General features: G+C 43.6%; 1 protein-coding gene across 1 annotated transcript in view; it reads left to right on the forward strand.

The window, feature by feature from the left end:
• Positions 1-7: 7 nt before the first annotated feature.
• The window catches only part of HHIPL1 (HHIP like 1), a gene marked incomplete at its 5' end in the record, with an annotated part of 20,701 nt that continues 1,177 nt past the window's right edge, over positions 8-19,531 (forward strand). Inside the window, 9 exons of the mRNA XM_031066329.1 lie at positions 8-112; positions 4,764-5,410; positions 7,691-7,834; positions 8,641-8,969; positions 11,143-11,269; positions 11,575-11,720; positions 14,554-14,635; positions 16,448-16,530; positions 19,379-19,531. The exon at positions 19,379-19,531 is cut by the window's right edge and continues 1,177 nt beyond it. Of these exons, the coding sequence (XP_030922189.1) occupies positions 8-112; positions 4,764-5,410; positions 7,691-7,834; positions 8,641-8,969; positions 11,143-11,269; positions 11,575-11,720; positions 14,554-14,635; positions 16,448-16,530; positions 19,379-19,531 (1,816 nt within the window). The remainder of the gene's footprint in view (positions 113-4,763; positions 5,411-7,690; positions 7,835-8,640; positions 8,970-11,142; positions 11,270-11,574; positions 11,721-14,553; positions 14,636-16,447; positions 16,531-19,378) is intronic.

Here is a 19,531-nt window from a genome sequence, read left to right on the forward strand (position 1 = left end):
CGACCCGAGCCGCGACAGCGCCCTGCTCCAGCGCTTCTACCGCCTCAGCGCCAGCCTCGACGAGCGCACCTACGCCGCCTGCGCCGGGCACCTGCAGGAGCTGCTGTGCCAGGTGAGACCCCCGGGAGCCCCTGATGCACTGGGGGATCCCGCCGCGCAGGGCTCAGCACACAGAGCCAGTCAGCCCCTGCACGGAGCTCTGTGTGGGCGTGGATGCTTCTGAGTGTGCTTTGGCCCAGGTGTGTGCATCTACTCGTGCAGGGCTGCATTGAGCCCGGGTGTGGATGCTTTGGCCCAGACAGGGGTGCATTGATCCCATGGATGCATTGATCCAGGCACAGGAACCTTGGACAGTCCAGAGGAGTGTGAGCCATCACATTAATTCCCAAGCCCAGACTGGAGTACCCAGCCACAGGTGCATCAGCCATGGCATTAGTGCCTGGGCACAGGCATGGGTACATCAGCCCACACATCAGTGCATCAGGGGTAGCACAGCCGCCTAGGCCTGTGCTCCCAGGAATGGAAGGATTGACTGTCCATCATCAAGTATCCCAGTGGAGTTTTTGTTCTTTGGCAGTTGTTTAAAAGAGAGGCAGGGATGTTGCTCTTCTTTAGTTTAGGAGCAGCAGTCTCTGAGATAGGTAAGTGGGCAGTTCAGTTTGCACACTCTCCTCACCCTCCCAGGGTTAGGATACCAGATCTGGTGAAGAAACCCACAGGGCAGCTGCCTGCACAAATCTTGCTCCTTGTAATGACCAGCTGATGGGGTCAGGTGCTTTTTTTTGTATTGGATTACAGAACTTTTAGCATGTGCCGGGTGCTAATAGTCCTGGTGATGGGCGCACAGCAGTGCCTGTGGATGTGGCCTAGGAACCTCTGTGGTGGCCATCCTGCACAAGGGGGAATTTCCACTCAGAGCTGATCTTCTGGGGCCAGATATGATAATGGGATGATCACAGTCTGCACAGAGCAAAGTGTCTCACCCTATCATCAGTGGAGGCCTTGCATGTATGAAAATGCCCCTGAGACAGAGCAGCTCAGCACTGTGCAAGTGTAAACCTTAAATTAATTCAGACAGTGGAGTCTTGTCTGCTGTGCTCAGATGGGATCAAAATGGCTTTTCAGAAATCCTGCTCTTAGCATTTTGCCAGTACCTCTTGGGTTCCTTAAAATGTAAAGAGAAAGACAACACTTTTCCACACCAGGATCTATAGAATTGACTTCTATTTCATCTCACATTGTACTAGAAGCAAAAAACATTTGAATATATTTCTGAAACAAGTGGTGTCTAAGAGTCCATTCACAGATAGGACACCAATTAGTAATGTGTGCTAAGCACTCCTGCTTCTGGAAGTGATAACTAAGTGTCCTGTGTTTGTCAGAAAGCCAACTGTTGAAAATGTCTTCAGAAGCAGAGAAATATTTCCATGGGGGAGCAATGATTCACTGAAATGTTCTGATGAGCTCAGTGCATCACCAGCACAGATGTGGCTACACACCACTGCCTCTGGCTGCACAAGCATGTCATGGAAGTTCAGTCATTGCAAACACTCTAGAAACATTCTCCTTCTATTCATTCATTGTATATACAATTCATATCCTAGACCTGAATTACCTGCGATTTACCCAGCACACTTCTGTCTCTTTCTGCTCACAATTCGGAATTTCTCTCAAATGGGATAAAATTATTTTGACAAGTGTCTCAGTTTGTACTTGTGGATCCCTGCCTTTTCCTGAATTCATAGAATAAGAGAACAATTTGATTTGGAAAGGACCTAGTCCAACCTCCCCTGCAATGAGCAGGGACAGCTTCAACTAGATCAGGTTGCTCAACCTGAATGTTTCCACGGATGGGGCTTCTACCACCTCTCTTGGCAACCTGTTAGGGTATTCCCACCCTCATTGTAAACAACTTCTTTCTTAAATCTGATCTGCGTTGACTCTTCTCCAGTTTAAAGCCATTACCTCTTGTTCTATCACTACACTGCCTTGTAAATCATCCCTCTCCAGTTCTCCTATGGAAGGTGCCATGAGATTACCTTGGAGCCTTCTCTTCTCCACCACACTGCAAGAGCAGATGCCTCACGCTGCTTCTCAGGGAACAGCTTGCTTAAAGGCTTGAGTTTCCAGATGGAGGTGGTCAAGGAATGTCAGGGATAATGTGGAGGTTAAATGCTTTTCTGAAGAGTCCTGTTGCTTCCTCCAGGCTGATAGCAGCAGCAAATAAGACATTGCCTGATGTGGGTGTTCCATCAGATTCAGACTGTTGGAATTCCCCAGATAACGAGCTGCCGCTGAATTCCTGGAACAGACAGGATGCATTTGGTTAGCCTGTCTTAATGTGACTTGTTTTGTTTTCTGATGAGTTATTTTCGTAGTACAAACTTGTTCCAGCCCTACTGAAGTAACTGATCATCTGCCCAGTAGTTTCCTCGGTCCTTAGACCACATCATAGTTTAAAATTAATGAACAGACAGCATCATTTGGAAATGACAATTTAGATCTAATATTGATTCTGGGCTCTGACTACGGGTAGAGCTTCTTGGTATTTTGAGTTATGTGAACATGACAGGATGATGTGAAGGCTAAAGGACCACAACATTTGCTTTCTAAGCAGAGAAATTCAGCAAAAGGCATGAGGCTCCATCTCTTCCAGAATAAAATTTGGAAAATAATTCACATGTCTTGAAAATACCCTAGGACATGCTTAGGTACTTTCAGGCTAGTGATAGATCTCTGAATTTCACTGCCAGTGTAATGCTGCTGTAATTAGCTGTATGCCACCAGGAATGTTGTAAGGAGGGAAGAAGTTGTCCAACACTCCTATTCAGACACAGCTGAGGCCGTGGTGAACAGCCTGCAATGGCAGAGACAGGGAATCCTTGTCTCTGGGCTATTTTTAATTCTGATGCTGAAGCCAGGGCTTTGCTTCGTAATGCATAAGATCACTGCTTGCTTTGAAAGAGGCTTTCACAGAATGAGTTGCACCTGAGTACTCGAGTGAGGGGCCTCCACTCTCTGAATGGGAAACCTCCATAGGCAACAACAGATTGAGCTGCCACCCAGCCCTCCCATCTAATTCCCTTTCTATCTCATTTCAATTTGTTTTCTAAGGCAATTTTTTCAGTCATTACAAGTGAATTGACAAATGCTCTGTCTCTTTCTGTCCCTGGCACACCTCGTGTAACCAAGCCAAGTGTGTTACTCAATCTGCCTGTGTAATTTCAGTGTTTTGTTTCACAAGCAATCTTCTTTTTACCACATTAATTGCTGCTCATTTGGAAGCTTAATAACCTTCATTTTGCAATGAATGGCTTGACATTCCAGGAGGAAAGCTTATTGTACACTAATGATCTGTTATATGGCCTCTCAGTTTATTATGGTATGTAACGGAAAATAAAATAAAAATTAAATATTGTGTATGCTCATCGGCTAATTTAAACAGTTCAGAATCTCAGATGTTACATCTTTTCATGTATTGAATAGAGTTGTAATCTGCATTAATAAATGTCTCCCTATAGATCTAGAAACAGCTCCCTATTTTTTTTTAATTAAGCTGGTTTTGCTTAGTAAAAGGAAGCAATGACAGATAGGAATTAAAGATTACAGAATTTATTTAAATAGTGGTTTCTCTTCTGACCTTTATTGCCTCAGGTATTTATTGAAATATAACTTTGAAAATAATTGAGCCTCCACAGAGTCATGTTGCATTATTTGAAGAGCACTTTTGAAGTGCTTGTTGGGAAGATGCATTATAACTGGAAAATATTGTCTTTATTACAAGCAAAAACCCTTGCAAAACAGAACTGAGTCACTTTGGTCAGTTTGTAATTTACAGATAGTTTTACTGAATTGCAGCTTTTTCGTAAGGAAAATGTGTCTATAGGAGTTCTCATCATGGAGACTACAACGAGCTCTGTGAACTTGATCCAGTCCTTAAGGAGATTTCCAAGGCTGCACCTTCCATAAACAAGGGTTGAGCTGCAGCTGCTGCCAGGACCTTGCCTGGATTATGGCCATTTTGTGTTCACTGTCTGAAATCCTGTGAACTCAGCATCCCTCACAGAACTTGGTGACCCATGTCATGATCATGAGATGCCTTTCACCACTCCTGGCTGGGGATGTAAATTATCTGTAGGCAAAGGTCCACCAGCAAAGGCAGCTGGACCCAAGCAAGGATGGTGTCCTCCCCTCCTCCTCCACTTTCACATCCCACTTCCAAGCTCTAAATCACATCCATGTTTGAGGTCCATGCCTGGATTATCAGATGATGAGGTATGAATGTCCCAGGCTTTGGCCCTGATGGCCTTTCCCATTCTATCATCAGTGTGCAGGGCCTGAATCTTCTCAGCTAATTCTTTGGTTTCACTTCTGCTCTGTGATTAATCTTATTTCATAGATAAAGTCAGAGCATCCCAGGAAGAAAAGTCGCTTTCTCCCCAATGCAGTCTGCTAGGGTGATGCAGCAACATAGGTGTCATTGCAGGGTTTTTGGAAGAGTTCTGTGGTTAGAATAAATGAGTAACAGCTTGAGGAAGTCAGCTTTCACCAGGAACATTGAAGATAATTTCCACGAGTGCTGAGACAAACCCCCTCTCTAAGATCTTTCCCTCTGTTAACGTATCTTCAAAATAAACCGCAACATATCTTGTAATTAAGATGAAATATCTCCAATTAGTATTGCATCTCCAATTAGTATCACTGCTCAGCTGTTTCAAATCTGATCCAATAAATAACTTGAAGCTTTTTTTCCCTCCCTCTAGGAGTGCTCTCCATATGCAGCTCACTTGTATGACGCTGAGGACCCCTCCACCCCCGTGCGGACGATCCCAGGGCTGTGCCAGGACTACTGCAGGCAGCTGTGGCACAGCTGCCGCTCCATCTTCCGCGCTCTCTCCGCAGAGCCGGAGCTCACTGCGCTGGAAAACAACGCGCCAAAGTTCTGCCGCTACCTGTCCCTGGAGGACACCGACTACTGCTTCCCCCACCTGCTGGCCAGCCAGCACCTGAACCAGAACCTGGGGCTGGTGACGGCTGACGCCGAGGGCTGCCTGCAGCTCTGCCTGCTGGAGGTGGCCAATGGGCTGCGCAACCCCGTGGCCATGGTGCACGCCAACGACGGCACCCACCGCTTCTTCATCGCCGAGCAGGTCGGCCTGGTGTGGGCCTACCTCCCCGACGGATCCAGGCTCGAAAAGCCATTCCTGAACATCAGTGAGGCTGTGCTCACCTCGCCGTGGGAAGGAGATGAGAGGGGGTTTCTGTGTATTGTCTTCCATCCTAAATTCAAATTTAATGGTAAAGTGTATGTCTACTACTCAGTTGAAGTTCATTATGAAGAGAGAATCCGAATCAGTGAGTTCAGAATTTCTCCTACTGACATGAATGCCTTGGACCATGGTTCTGAAAGGTATTATACACATGTTTTTTTAAAGATCTTAGAGGGCCACTTGTGCATTTTTAAAGACCATTAATGAATGAGACTTACTTAGCTTCATGTCTTTGCATTCCAGAGTTAGTCCAAGTCCATGCCTAGTGTATTGAGGTGCAGAAGCTGTGTGTCCTTCATGGATGAACTGCAAGTGTGCAGGAGTAAAACATGTACAGTTCTCAGTTCTGGCATATCAGAGGATTTAACTAAACATGGATTAAACATTATTTATAGTTAGTGTTTTGGGGTTATTGTTGGGTGGGGCTTTGAAGTTTGTTTGTTTTGTACTTTTGTGATTACCCTTTGAAATAGACTTCTGCAAAGAATGAGTGAAATTCATTCCAAAGCCAAAGGTTTCCAAAATTAGTATAAACAAACTAAGTGATACCAGACCAAATATGGATTTGGTCCCATGTTTCTCTATCTGAACAACAACTCAACCCTTTGATATTACAAATTTAATATCAAATTAAATAAAACACAAGTCACCGTATTATTATGGAGTGCATTTTAATTGCAAATGTCATTTGTTTGAGTCTGGTCTTGCAGTTGTTCCACACTAATATGCACAGATGGTAAGAGTCTTGTTTGTGGAATCAGGCTCATAGATCTATAACCTGTTGCAGAACTATGTTATAGAACCACTGTTTTAAGAGACCCTTGAATATTACTAATTCAAAGACTTTTTCTTCATTATTTGGATTTTATTAGGGGCTTTCTGAACACTCAGCTGTGGATGATTCTAGCTCAAAAATGCACATAGACTAATGATAGAGAGGGGATACTGGTTTATAAAGCAATTTCAGCAATCCAGTGTAAACAGCCCTGTAGATGACAGGTAAGGGGAATTACAACGTGGCACTCAGGAAAGCGGAACAGAAACCTGCAGATGCCAACAGCCCATGAGCTGTCTTGTTTAAGAATCCTCAGGCTCTATGTTTGTAACAATTTCTGTGCTTACTTAGCTTATGGTTAGTACAGCAAAAGCTTAAGAAAACAAAACTGTGGTCCTATTGTGCTTGTGTAGGCTCAGGTCCCACTGACTTCATCCTGAGCTGCTGCCCGAGAGGGAGCTCAGGCTGACATGTGCTGTGCACTGCCTTGGCTCAAATGCATGTGTCTGTTTATCCTCAGATGTTTCTCAATGAATTTTGGTTTTTTCCATCTTCTTTGGGAGGCTGAGGAAGATTCACCTTTGTGTCCATACAGGATCCTCCCTCACTCCTTTGTCAGCTGGAACCTGTGCACTCTTGCAGTTACCTTATCACAGAGGTGCTGACATTTAACAGGAGGTGACAGTAAACTCCATAGCTGGGTTCCTTCCCCCAACTCACAATACCTATCAACATTTCAGAATGGAAAAAAACTGTCTAGATATGAGGTGGTGTAAGTAAAGGTTATAATTTGCTTTTGTAGCTATTAAGATGCACTGCCAGCATGAAATCTGGACTCTTTTAGAAGCTGGAAATAATAAACTTCAGTTGTTATACTTGGGAACTTCCACTGCATGTATTTGTGGCTTTACCATTCTATAAAATTATAATTTATGTATTTTTTCTCTTTCATGCTATGGAAGGGATTCCAGGAGCATAAAATAAACAAACAAAATAGAGAATTTGGGGTTAAAATTAAGGTAAATTTTGTTGGTACTTCTTTAAATAACCTTTGGTAAATTCAGTTTGTTGTTGAGGCTGCTTTTAACTGCTCTTTAAACTCAAAAGGTCCTGGGTGTGTAATTATCATTTAAGGATTCTTCTCTCTTTAAGAATTTAACTATTCCTTAATGTTTGAGAAGTTTTATGTTCGCCTTGTAAGTGCCTGGCAGGACTGTGCCAAAAGCAGCACAGATGTACAGATGGACTGGAGTCCTTTCTCTTACAATTTCCAGTTGGTTATAAGCTCAGATGCCTTTTCTTTAGTAAATTACAAAGAAAAATAAAAAAGAGGATTAACGAGGAGGAAGAAAGAATCAGAGGAAAAGTTTAAGCAATTAAAAGTATATTTTGTCATGTGATTTCCCAGACTTTCCATATTACACAATTTGGTGTTTCTGTAATCTGGAAAATATGTTAAAACTATTTAAGGTTAGAAAATCAGCTATGCCCAAGAAAAAATCAGTAACATGGATATGGAGGAATTTGTATCAAAACCAATCTGTAGCTGCTTCCATCTGTCAAGAATTACATTATCATGATGTTGCTCTGCCCTTTGCATAGTGCTTGTGCAGTAGGAAATTGCTTTCTCCCTGTTTTCACTTAGGATAATCCTTGAAATAGAAGAACCTGCTTCCAACCATAACGGAGGAGAGCTGCTCTTTGGAGATGATGGGTATCTCTACATCTTCACTGGAGATGGAGGCATGGCTGGGGATCCTTTTGGCACCTTTGGAAATGCCCAGAACAAGTAAGAGTGTATTGGAATAATACCCGTATAGCTAGATGGGATGTGCCTGAGCTTGTCTGTCCCTTGGTGCTGAACCAGATAGTGGCAACTGTGGTGTTTTCACCCCAGAGACACTTTTGGCTAGCTGGGTGCTGCAGCTGGGTGCTTGGAGGCAAATCCAGGCATGCAGGAGCTCTGGTGGCTGTGGAATGGAGCTTCCCCCCCAACAGGGTCTGCTCCTAGGGTTTACTCTGGCAGAGAAGCTTCAAGGTGATGGTGAAGGAAAGGAGTCGGTTCTGATGGAGGGTTTCGATCCAGAACTTTATTCCTGGCCCACAGGCCTCTGAATGCAGCAACAGCTCCAACAGAACTCCCCAAACCGTGTGGTTGCTGGCTCTTTTAACCCCAGGGAGAGGGGGAGGGAAGGGGTAGGGATCCCAGCAACCAGGTACATAGGAGGAGGTCTTAAGGGACAAAGGACACCTGGATGGCCCAATGCCCCCCCAGGGGTAGAGGGCATCCTTTGAATCTGCCAATCACTCGACGCCCTTCTGGAATTCCAGGATTGACAGACAGTGCTAGGAGGGAAAAAGAGAGGTGACTGACACACCTGGGATGGAATTATCAGGGGAGGGACCCGAGGTTCTGAGGTAAACCCTGAAATCACAACACAACAGGGTGGATCCATCCCTATGGCAGCTCCAGGGTGTGGGAAATCAATGCCGTGAAACCCTAGACTTTCCAACCCCACCCTCGCACCCTGCTCTGACTTTTTGCCAAGGTCTAGCCTTATTTCTTTCTCTTTTCCATTTCTTCTCCCAACGCAGATCAGCCCTGCTGGGCAAAGTGCTGCGGATCGATGTGAACAACAACGACCGCGGGCCGCTGTACCGAATTCCCCCCGACAACCCCTTCGTCAGCGACCCCGCAGCGCGGCCCGAGGTCTATGCCTACGGCGTGAGGAACATGTGGCGTTGCTCCTTCGACAGGGGGGACCCTCACACCAAGGAGGGGAAGGGGAGGCTCTTCTGCGGAGATGTGGGGCAGAACAAATACGAAGAAGTCGACATCGTGGAGAAAGGGAAAAATTACGGCTGGAGGGCGAGGGAAGGGTTCAGCTGTTACGATAAGAAACTTTGCACCAATTCTTCCTTGGGTAAATAGATGTGCTCTCCTTTTTGTGGTATTCACATTCTCTGAACAGAAAGAGGCATAATTCACTCTCCCAGGGTTTTTCCTGGGGAAGGCAGTGAGAAGCACAGAGGGAGAAGAGAAAACAATTCTTATCTCTGCTTGCTGCTCCTGTTGTTTGGCACGTATAGAATGTGTTATGGAGATTGTTTACCGAGAGGGATTTGTTAATTGCACACCAGTGATGGTTGTTTTTGATTGGCCAATTGAGTCAAAGCTGTGTCATGACTGTCTGGAGACAGTCACAGGTTTTTCTTTAGTATCTCTTTAGTGTAGTTATGATATAGTATTAGTGTAATACAATATAGCTTAATAAAGCATTTGTTCAGCCTTCTGAAATCATAGAGTCAGAGCACCTTATTCCCTACATTGGGGTCACCCTGAATCAATACGTTTTTTAATTCCTGCCTTCAAAGCCTGGCTGCTTGGTGTCAAACCCACCTTTTTGAGATGTAAACCTCTACTGTCCCTCTAGAAGGGAACTGGCTTGGCATAGATACTGAAAGTACAAATGTTACTGTTTCTGAGTTAGGAGGAAAGTGAGACATGCTAGCTGTTGTTTTTCTAGGTGATTGGTGTTGTTAGTGAAATTATTTCGTGATTCTGTGGTTAGAGGAACAATTTCATCTTTGCCACATAAAATAAGCTTTTGTGCAGAAGCAAGAAAAATTTGGAGGAATTGTATTTTTCTCCATAACTCAACCTTATTTTAAAAAAACAGAGAAAAACATTGACTGATCAACCCTTATGCATGCTGCCTGCTCTGCAGGTAACTGAATGTATTTTCATTTCTTTTAGCTATGCCACAAAGGAAAACCTCATTTTATTTTAATTTCTTTAAACTGTTCAAAACTGGATTGAGGATGAAATTCTAGTGAGCATGTGAAGTCAGAACATATTGAATTACAAGGGCTGACATGGACCATGTCTTGTGCTGGAACCTCTTCTCAGAGGTTTAGGGGTTGGCACTGATTTGCATTAGCTGAGATTCTGATTCTTTTCTCTTCCATGTGCTGTGTGTTGTTGTCTAATTTTCTTCCTAATATTAACTCAGTTTAAATTCCTTCCTTTTATTAGCTTTGCTATAAGTACAAGTGATTAACTAATTTTTTATAAAGATGTCAAGAGCAGGGAGCAGATTTTTTGCACTCCCTTTGCTGAAGCAGTTGTCAGAGAGCTCATTTATTGCTCTCCTGTGTGACAGTATCCGCATGAGCATTCATGGCAGACACTTTACTGAGGTCTCCAGGGATTCAGAGCAATTTTTGATGACTTTAGAGACCCTTTGTTAGAACAGTGAAATGTCACAGCCCCTTTAGAATGATAAGTACAGCTGAAGTGTGGAAAACACCTGCTTTAGAGGAAATTCCCCTGGTGCAAATTCCTTGCTGGCAGAGCTGCTGGGTTTGCTACTTGCAGCATCTGCTACATGGGCAGGGAGAAAGGCTGTGAGGATGAGGAGGGAAAGGGTACCATGAGGTACCTGTGAGCCAGGAGTTTCAAAATAATGGGGAGGAAGCATCTAATGGAGACCCTCAAAATCAGGACATCTCACTCCATTTTACATTTGTCTTATGTTTTACCTTATATTTCCCAATGAATGTGCCAGTACTACATCATTCATGCCTCTGCCATCCCATAAATATTTGATGGTCCTTTCAAGTTGCTTCTCCATCTCAGAGGAACAGAAGCTATTTGTGCTGACATCTGACATATCTTTTCATCAGTGCCTGCAGTCTGGAGTCAACCATATCTTTTTTTCCTTTTACCACCTAGACAAAGCTGCATTGGGCAAACATTTCCTGCATGGGTGCAGTGGCTCTAGGAGTGACCTGTGAATTTGCAGCTAAACCAGACAAGCTCTGTAGAAATGTGCCTGAAGTGGCACTAACAGAGATGGATTGCAGTGGGAGGAGAAGGGCTCAGGAGAATGCTGAGGTGTCTTGGTGAGGGACAGGGCAATCAAATGTGATTCTGAAAAGGTGAAAGTCAAACTAAATACAACTCCACTGGAAATTCATTTAAATAGAAGATGCACCAGGGAACCTGATTGTACTCTGCCAGTCTCAGAACAATCTAGATAAAGAGCTATTCTGCAGCATGTGCAAAACAAGTGACAGATCTTTTCTGCCTTACAGATGATGTGCTTCCAATTTATGCATATCCACACAAAATGGGGAAATCTGTTACAGGAGGCTACGTCTACCGAGGCTGTGAGTCTCCAAACCTGAATGGCCTGTACATATTTGGTGATTTTATGAGTGGGTAAGTATACACTTAGGGCACTCACAGAGTTGTACCCCCAGCCCAAAATCCCCCCCAAAAAACGGCCTGATAGCCCTTCAACCCTCCCCTCTTGTTTTTTCATGGGCTTGTGTTGCCCTTGAAGACAAGGGCTTGCAGGGTGTGTCGTACATTTGGGTTAATATTAAACAATCTTTCTCTCAGAGAAATTGCAGTTCCTATTGCAGCTAGTGTGGGCAGGAAGCATTAAATATCCATTCAGGTGTCTATGCTAACATTCATAAATCATCTGGGTCAGGCTGTGGATGTGTTCTTTTGCCTTGCAGACGCCTGATGTCTTTGAAGGAGGATCACGCTACTGGAGAGTGGCAGTACAGTGAAATCTGCATGGGGACAGGACAAACGTGCATGTTCCCTGGGCTTATCAATAACTACTACCAATACATCATCTCCTTTGCTGAAGATGAAGCAGGTAATCTTTTAACTGAATGGCATTTTTCTGGTTTCTCTTCAGAACAAAACACCAGGGAGGGGATCAGAGAAGGCAGCAGGTTGTGGAGAGGCACAGCACGAGTCTTTAAAATGCCAGATTCCCAGCATCTCCCAAATACCAAACCAAAGTTACAGTGCTAATTTTGAGGTCTGAGTGCCATGCAGTGCCTGCAGTGGGAGATGGAGAGTCAGTTGCCTTGGGACTGAGTCTGGTGTGCTGGATGTGCTGCTGCCCTTCCCTCTGGAGAACAGGGAGCAGAGAGGGGCAAATAGAATAAAACAAACTTAGAAAAGAAACCTCATTCTTCACAGTGCCATGCCGAGGGTAATGCAGGCCGTGGGAGCCACAGAAGCTGATACCCAAGGGAGACAAAGTCTATCCTCCTGTCTAGTCAAGAAGGCTGTGGGCATTCTTAATGGATACAGGGAAGCAGATGTCAAGAACAGCAATTATATATCTGCTCACCCGCGGCTGGGGTATTTGTACCTCTCAAGATGAAGCAGATCAAAAGCCTGTGTTATGTCTTGCATGAGGCATCAGCAAAAGAGTCTTTAAGTCCATATTTTATTAGTGCCAGCTGGGATTTTGCCTTGCATAGGACTGAAGGATACCATCTCAGTAGAGCTTTGCTGTGTTTCCATGACTGCAGACATTTTGATTTCTGGAAGGGAACTGCTGCTGTGATTTGAAGAGGAGGAAATGAAGAGTCCTGGGGTGCAAGCTGGTGGTGTCTCCCACTGTTTGAGCAAGGGTGTTGCAGAATGTGCAGCCCATGCAGCCCCTGGCTGGGGGCAGGCAGAGGATGAGCCCCACAATGTGTGCTTCATGTGTGACCCAGCAGTGCAGGAGTTGTGCTCTGCCCTGCTCCAGGGAGGTCTTGGCTTGTGATCACAAGCACCTGCTTCCAGAATGCCCCAGCTTTTAAACATCTGGTTTTTCCTGCAGATTATGTCAAGTTTGGATGTTGCTCAAATCATATAAATGCAAATTTTATCTTGTGAATGCAAACCCTCCAAGTTAAGTATTAGCTTGAAAGTTTGACTTTTTTTTAGAGTTAAATTCAATTTTCTTTAATGGTTAATATTAATGGAATTTACAGCTATTTCACAGTGCTGTAGGGAGAAGGATATGTTAACCTAAAATCAAATAACTTAGTTCAAATCAGCTTTGTGCCAAGTGCAATATCAAGCTGTTGATTGCAGCCCTTGCTCATGCACATGAGGCTGATCTCCCTCATCCTGTGCTTGTCAACAGAGTCTGGACAAAGCATGGGTGAAATGCTGCCACCCTTTTGCCCTACACTGTACTTTGCATAAATATGATAGAGCTGAGTGGAGATTTGGGCTGGAGTCTTTTTTCAGAGGCAGTTAATTGCCTTGTGTTTGCTTTATAGTAATGGAAAGAAATCTGTGTGATAACAGTGTGGTGAGGATGCTTTATCTGCTGTGAACAGTCTTCTCTTCACCTTTTTTGTGTACTAGAAATCTCATGTTTTACAAATTTGCCACACAGTTTATTTTAACAGGGTTTTCTTCACAGAAGCATTGAAATTTTGGAGTTGTTGCTCTGATGGATGTTAATCTACCTGCTGCAGTGGGTGTGTAAATGTTGTGGGGAGATCTCTATTTATGGCTCATTGCAATTATAAAGCCATCAGTCCCATCCCTGGCCAGCAGAACCTGTCAGAGACCCCAGGCAGTGTGTCTGTGGGTCACATGTGTGTAGCCTGTGTGCTTCATGGCCTGAGCATCCAAACTCCTGCCTGGTAACTTCCAGGAAAGAGGGGCAGGATGTAAAACACACATCACCACAAAACTCAGTGCTAGCTGTTTCCCATCCCCATTGGGACCAAGGCTGCCTCTGGCTTGTCATTAATGAAGCTGACCAGAAAAATGAAGCCACCAGCCAGGGGTAGGCAAAGGTTTGTGCCCTGGGATTATCCAGGAGCTCAGCCCAGGGCAGCACAGGAGAGCAGGAAGGAGGACGGAGGCTCAGCCTCAGCTGCCACCAACGGCCTACACATTCCTTTGCCCACACTGATCTCTCTATTCCTTCCCCTCTTCCCCCTGGATTACCCACAGAACACCCAAAATAATCTCCCTTATTCACTAAGCAAGTCCACAGAGCCTCTTTTTCTGTTTTCTCTCATTTTTGAAATATTGCAAGTATATTTTTTCTCTCTGATCCTTTTTGTTGCACTTCTCAAGCACTTGAGCTCTCAAAATAGTGCCAGAAGGACTGTATATCCCAGTCTCCTCTGCACAACAGGAGAAGAAGGATAGAAATGCAGTTAAGAAAAAATAAGTCAAATAAAGGGTGATGGACATTGTTTAGTTGAAGGCTGAGCCCTGAAAATGTGACCTGACAGAGCTGTGATGAATCAAATGCCTTTTGTCTGAGATATGTCTCACTCTGTGGGTGTGCTAGAGAAAGCAAAAGCAAAATCTTGTTCCCCTGTAATTCACCCCAAAGGAGTGCTTCACCCAAATGACCAGAAGACAGTGAACTTTCTTAATTTCCTTTCATTTCAACAAAAGTAATTCAGGGTTTACCTGGTTTACTTTTGAGAAGTCAAAGGACACAGATCATAATGAGATGACAAGGAAGGTCTGGGCAGGTGAACCTGCACTGGAAATTTGTCCAAATAGTAATTCATGACAATTTGTAAAAGCTACTACTCACTAAGAGTATTTTATGCCAGTGGACTGCAGATGACTCTCAGACCCATGATGCAGAGTTAATCCCTTTGTGCTATAAAGGACAGAAACTCCATGGACAGTTTTCATGGGTGTGTCTGGTTTTCTTTTACCAGGGGAATTGTACTTCCTATCTACTGGTGTACCAAGTGCCACAGCTCCCGGTGGAGTGGTGTACAAAGTGGTGGACACCTCCAGGTATGAGATGTTCTTGTTGCAAGGCCTGGTGATGGTGCAGTGAGTCCTGGTGTGGATGGTGTGGATGTGATGAATCATGTTGGCTGACTAATTAACTCTCCTCCCATGTTGGGCTCTTCTGGGGAATTCAATCAAGGAACATCTGGAGCAACCCATTGCAGGTCTGTTTTGCTCCTGCAGTCGTGGGGGTCTACATGCCTGGTGCCAAACTTTTATGGGGCTTGTGGGTGTTATGTGGGTTTGGAGATTTCCTGAATGCTAAAGAAGTATTTTATGGGTGGCTTGTCTTTCTTTGGCAAAGTTTCTCTAGATGTCTGCCCAAAAGGAGGCACTTTTTCTCAAGGTGTTTTTTCTGGGTTCCTCTCCATCCCTTTTTTCATCTCCCACAAGAGCCCTGTTCCCCCAGACCACGGCAGCCAAAGCTGGACCAGCACGACCTGCAGTGCTTTCTTGGGCAAACCAGACATGAAAAGCAAAAAGTACATTCTTCTTAGTGTTTCAAAGAGCAATATGGATTGAACAAGAAAAAAGGACCATCATTACACCTCCTGGATTCCATGTGCCTGTATCTGAGACTGGGCAAGGCAGGGAATAGCTCTGTTCTATGGGAAGACTTACAGCTGTTTTTTCCATCTTCCTGTTTTTAAAGTGTTACTATTATTGGCTGAACACCAAGCTACTTTGAGCCAGAAATGGAGAGTGAAATTTTTTACAGCTTTTTTTTTTAATGTATTAAATTTACAGCTTTAGCTATCTGAGGATTTTGAACCAAGCCACTTGTCTAGTTTTATGTTTTATGAAACCAGTCCCCAAAATTAAAAAGCCCCCAGATCTGTCATGTGTTTCCTCCAACTCTCCTCTGTCAGGAGCATTTTCCATTATCTAATGCAACAGAAGAGTTCCTGTAAACTGTGTATGAAGAAGCTGGTGTTACGCAACCTGTGCAGAAATAGAGAAAGTAGGAGTCAAACACCAGCCGTGAGTTTAAGCTTAAAAAAAGCTTCATTCATGTTCAGAGTACCAAAAAAAGCAATTGGAAAGTTCATGAAAGTAGGGAACATCCTTGTATAGACAGTTGAGAGAGAAGCTCTCTGCCTTCCACAGAAATGTAAATGCAAACAATCCTAATTACCCAGGAGTTATACCCTCCAAATGCATTTTTGAACCAGTTTAAAAACCTCTGAAGAAGTCTGAGGATTACCAAGATGTTTGTCATAGGAAAAAGTGGTGATGAGCTGGATGTGACTTCCCAGAAGTGAGATACATCTCTGTGGCAAAAAAATTGTGTCAAAATAAAGCACCATACTAAGACAAAGCCTCTGAGGAGACACTTAGAGTTCTTTTCTGAAACTAATGCATTTTTGGCACGACATTTGTTTGGGCTTTCTGTATGAATAATAGTGTGTTATTTTGCTTCCGTGAAAACAGTCTGAAATCTTGCATACACATGACCTTTGTGTCAGATGTTCAACATATACTGTCTAGTTTTGTAATTTTTATTTTCATTTTGATTGATTTCTTTCTGTAGTGCTTGAACCTGCCAATGTTTTATTTCCTTAATGGCTTCAATAGTGTCAACTGAAAACACAGACAGAGGACTCCACTGCTTTGTGAATATTTGGACTTTCATCAATGGTGATCTGTGATTCTTTAGTTATGTTTTCTAATGTAAGAGATTAGTTGCATCATTTAAACAGACTTTTTCTTTTTCCCAATAAGAATTATATTCTTAGAAAAACAATGGGAAGCAAAGTGTTGCAATGCCAGAGGAAAGGAATTAATTGTACAGTGTATGTGTCCCTTTCTTTGAAGGACAGCACCACCAGGAAAATGCCGAGTTGAGCCATCGCCAGTGAAAGTCAAAAGCAAGCGCATCCCATTTGTGCCAAAGGAGAGTGAGTGCAACTCTTGCTGTTTATTATTGGTTCAAGTTAGCTGGCAGTAGATACAAACTCCAGACTTACACTATCTGTCCACATATGTGGAAACTACCCAGAACTTCACTCTTCAGGGTATCCTCAAAATTAAATCTTTCCAGATGTTTTGGATCTGAAGAGTTGGTTCAAATAAGTCATACAGTATTTCCTCTTTCCTGGCCATGTGAAATTTCCTTTGTAGTTTCTGATCCTGTTCGTTTTCCCTTTTCCATGCCACATTGTACACGTTTCATTACCACCAGCTTGGTTTCCCTGTAACTGTGCCTGTCCAGAGACCCTGTGCTCAATAGTGCTTTTCAGTGACAAGTGATTTTTTGCAGTAGCTTCAAGTAGTGGAGAGGATATGATGGGTAAAGGGTTAGGAAGTAGCTCACTGAGCAAGATGAGAGCTGAGTCATTGTTAGTTGAAAGTGAGAAAATATGGGATGAGAAAATGCTCCCAAAAGAATCAGTGATCACACACTGAGGTGAACTTTTGGCTTACCCAAGCCCTCCAGGGCCTTTTGGTTGCTTCATGCTGCATGAAGTATTGTACTGCTAAAGCTGGAATAGTCAGTGGAGCTGAATCTGCAGCAAGCCGAGTACTCTTTATATGAGGTACAAAAACCTAAACACAATATTAGGATCTTACGTGAGGTATAAAAACCTAAACACAATATTGGGGTCTTACGTGAGGTACAAAAACCTAAACACAATATTGGGGTCTTATGTGAGGTACAAAAACCACAATATTAGGATCCCAAAAGTAGACTAGGGAGTATCACTGTTCTTTTCCCCTGTGCTTTTAATTTACACATGTAGGTACCTAGGCAGCACCCCAACAAATTCCCTTCCAACTCTGCATAGTCCATGAACTTTCATAGCCCATGAACAAAGCTAATGGTGCTGCAGGAACTCCAAAGTCAGGATACTTTTATTTAATTTTTAATTACATTAATCACGTTACATGGCATTTGAGTCACTAACAGTTCCTACAGCTTTGGCTTCAGGGAATCATGAGGGCACTCAGCACCTTGCAACACTGAGTCTTTAAGGTGGAACAAACTCTAAAGCTAATTATTGACTGCTGACATGCCTGGGCACTCAGTATCTTCAGAGATGTTCTCCTTTTCTAGCTAGGCAGGGAGCTTCCAAATATTAGTAACTTGGTTCATGTTCAACCACTTTTGTCTGTTTCTGCTTATGCATTATTCTCTACACAAGTCCAAAGTTCAGTTTTTTAAACTATACATATAACTAAATCTTTTGGGCTTGTTTACAAGGCAGCTTTTGTCATAAATTAAAACTTAGAAATGGTGGAAGAGATTCTACCTAGTGTGTCAAGAGCTACACTCTCTTTTTGGTGAAAAATAAGCGTGGCCATTTTGATTCAGAAGCATGCAAACAAGGTTGTGTAGCTGTAAATATTTATTGGTTTGGTTAGTATTAGTCTGTTATTTAGTCTTTTATTTATGTGTAGCTGTAAATATTTATTGGTTTATTTATTAGTCTGTTATTTAGTCTTTTATTTTGGTTAGTATTTAGAATGTAACAGAATCACCAGGGCATGTGCCTTGTATTAGCTATGAGTGCATTTTTGGAAGTGTATTTAATAAAGAGTTTAATAGAGAGTGTTATATAATGACATTTTGATCCAGTGAGGTGAAAAGCACTCCCAGGTGACCATTAGCTGTCATGCAGTCCTACACAGTATTCAATCAGTCCCCGGGTTTTCAAGTGCTTTGCCAGACCAGGCTCCAGCAAATGAGCTGTGCACAGGTAAGGCCTTCAAATCTGTTTCTTGCCTTGAGAACCACAGCTTTCAAAGGAAGGAAATATTTTCATGTCATGAACACAATTCGTTTTCAAAGAGCATGTGGTCCAAAAGCATGGACCACTGTGAGGGTTTGTCTTTTGGGGACAATAGATACTAAGCACAAATAAGACAGTGATATTTTTCCTCCTCTCTGTACTACAAACAAAATGATGAATGAGGATGCATAAATTTGGGATATAATTCAAAGTCATGATGTCTTTGCAAATGTCTGTGACACTGTCCCAGCTCTGTTGAATGTTATTCCATGAAATTCTGAATTGCTTCCTTCTGGCAAACTAAAACTTATTTTTAAGCTAAAGATAAAACACATGTGAATAAGTAAACCCAGTAACACCTGGAAACTGTGACGGCAAAGAATTCTCATCTCTTCAGAGTTCAAGGCTCTTTTATTTTTTTTCCTTTTTTTTCATAAGGAAGAACAAACCCAACCCCAAATCCTGTTTTATGTGTTGTCCTGGCAACTCTGTTCCTCTTGCACATTCCAGTTGCCAGAGAGAATTGATTTTGAATGTTCCTGATTTCAGCTCCTCTGAATAAAGCATCTGGCCCAGTGGGGAGGCCACACTCTCCTCTGGTAACCATCCAACCCTCAGTAATGAAGAGAAGAGCAGAAATAGAGCCTGTCTGTAATGTGCTTTCGGCAGCTCTTCACCGGGATATGGTGTAGAGCTCCTCTCCTGACTGTGAAGCTCCAGCACCGACCCTTTAAGGGCCAGGCTGACATTTGCCAAGAAACCTCTTGGAGCTTCCTTTTTGGGAGAGGCTCAGTGTTGGCACTGAGCCCTGCAGTCCTCTTTGCTAGCTAACAGCAGCCAACATTTTCACTGAGGAAATACAGGGTCGCTAAGAGTGTCGTTGCTTCCCAACAGGACCAAGTAGACAAATTCCAAGAAATTAGTTATACAAGTCAAAAGGAGTTTGGTGTAGTTGGTTTCAAGCATTGCCCAGAGAATGACAAACTCACGGTTCTCTACCTTTTCCCCCCAACAGAGTTTATTATGAAAACACCACCACCAGCAGCACATCCCCGCCTGCAGCCCACGGCCGAGGCTCCGCGGGGAGGCGTCCCAGACCCGCGGACCCCAGCGCCGCCAAGAACCCGACCCGGGCCGGGCAGAGCCCCCCGGCCGGGGAAGGGGCCGG

Source organism: Geospiza fortis, unplaced genomic scaffold (assembly GCF_000277835.1).
Source record: "Geospiza fortis unplaced genomic scaffold, GeoFor_1.0 scaffold23, whole genome shotgun sequence".
Lineage (NCBI taxonomy): Eukaryota > Metazoa > Chordata > Aves > Passeriformes > Thraupidae > Geospiza > Geospiza fortis.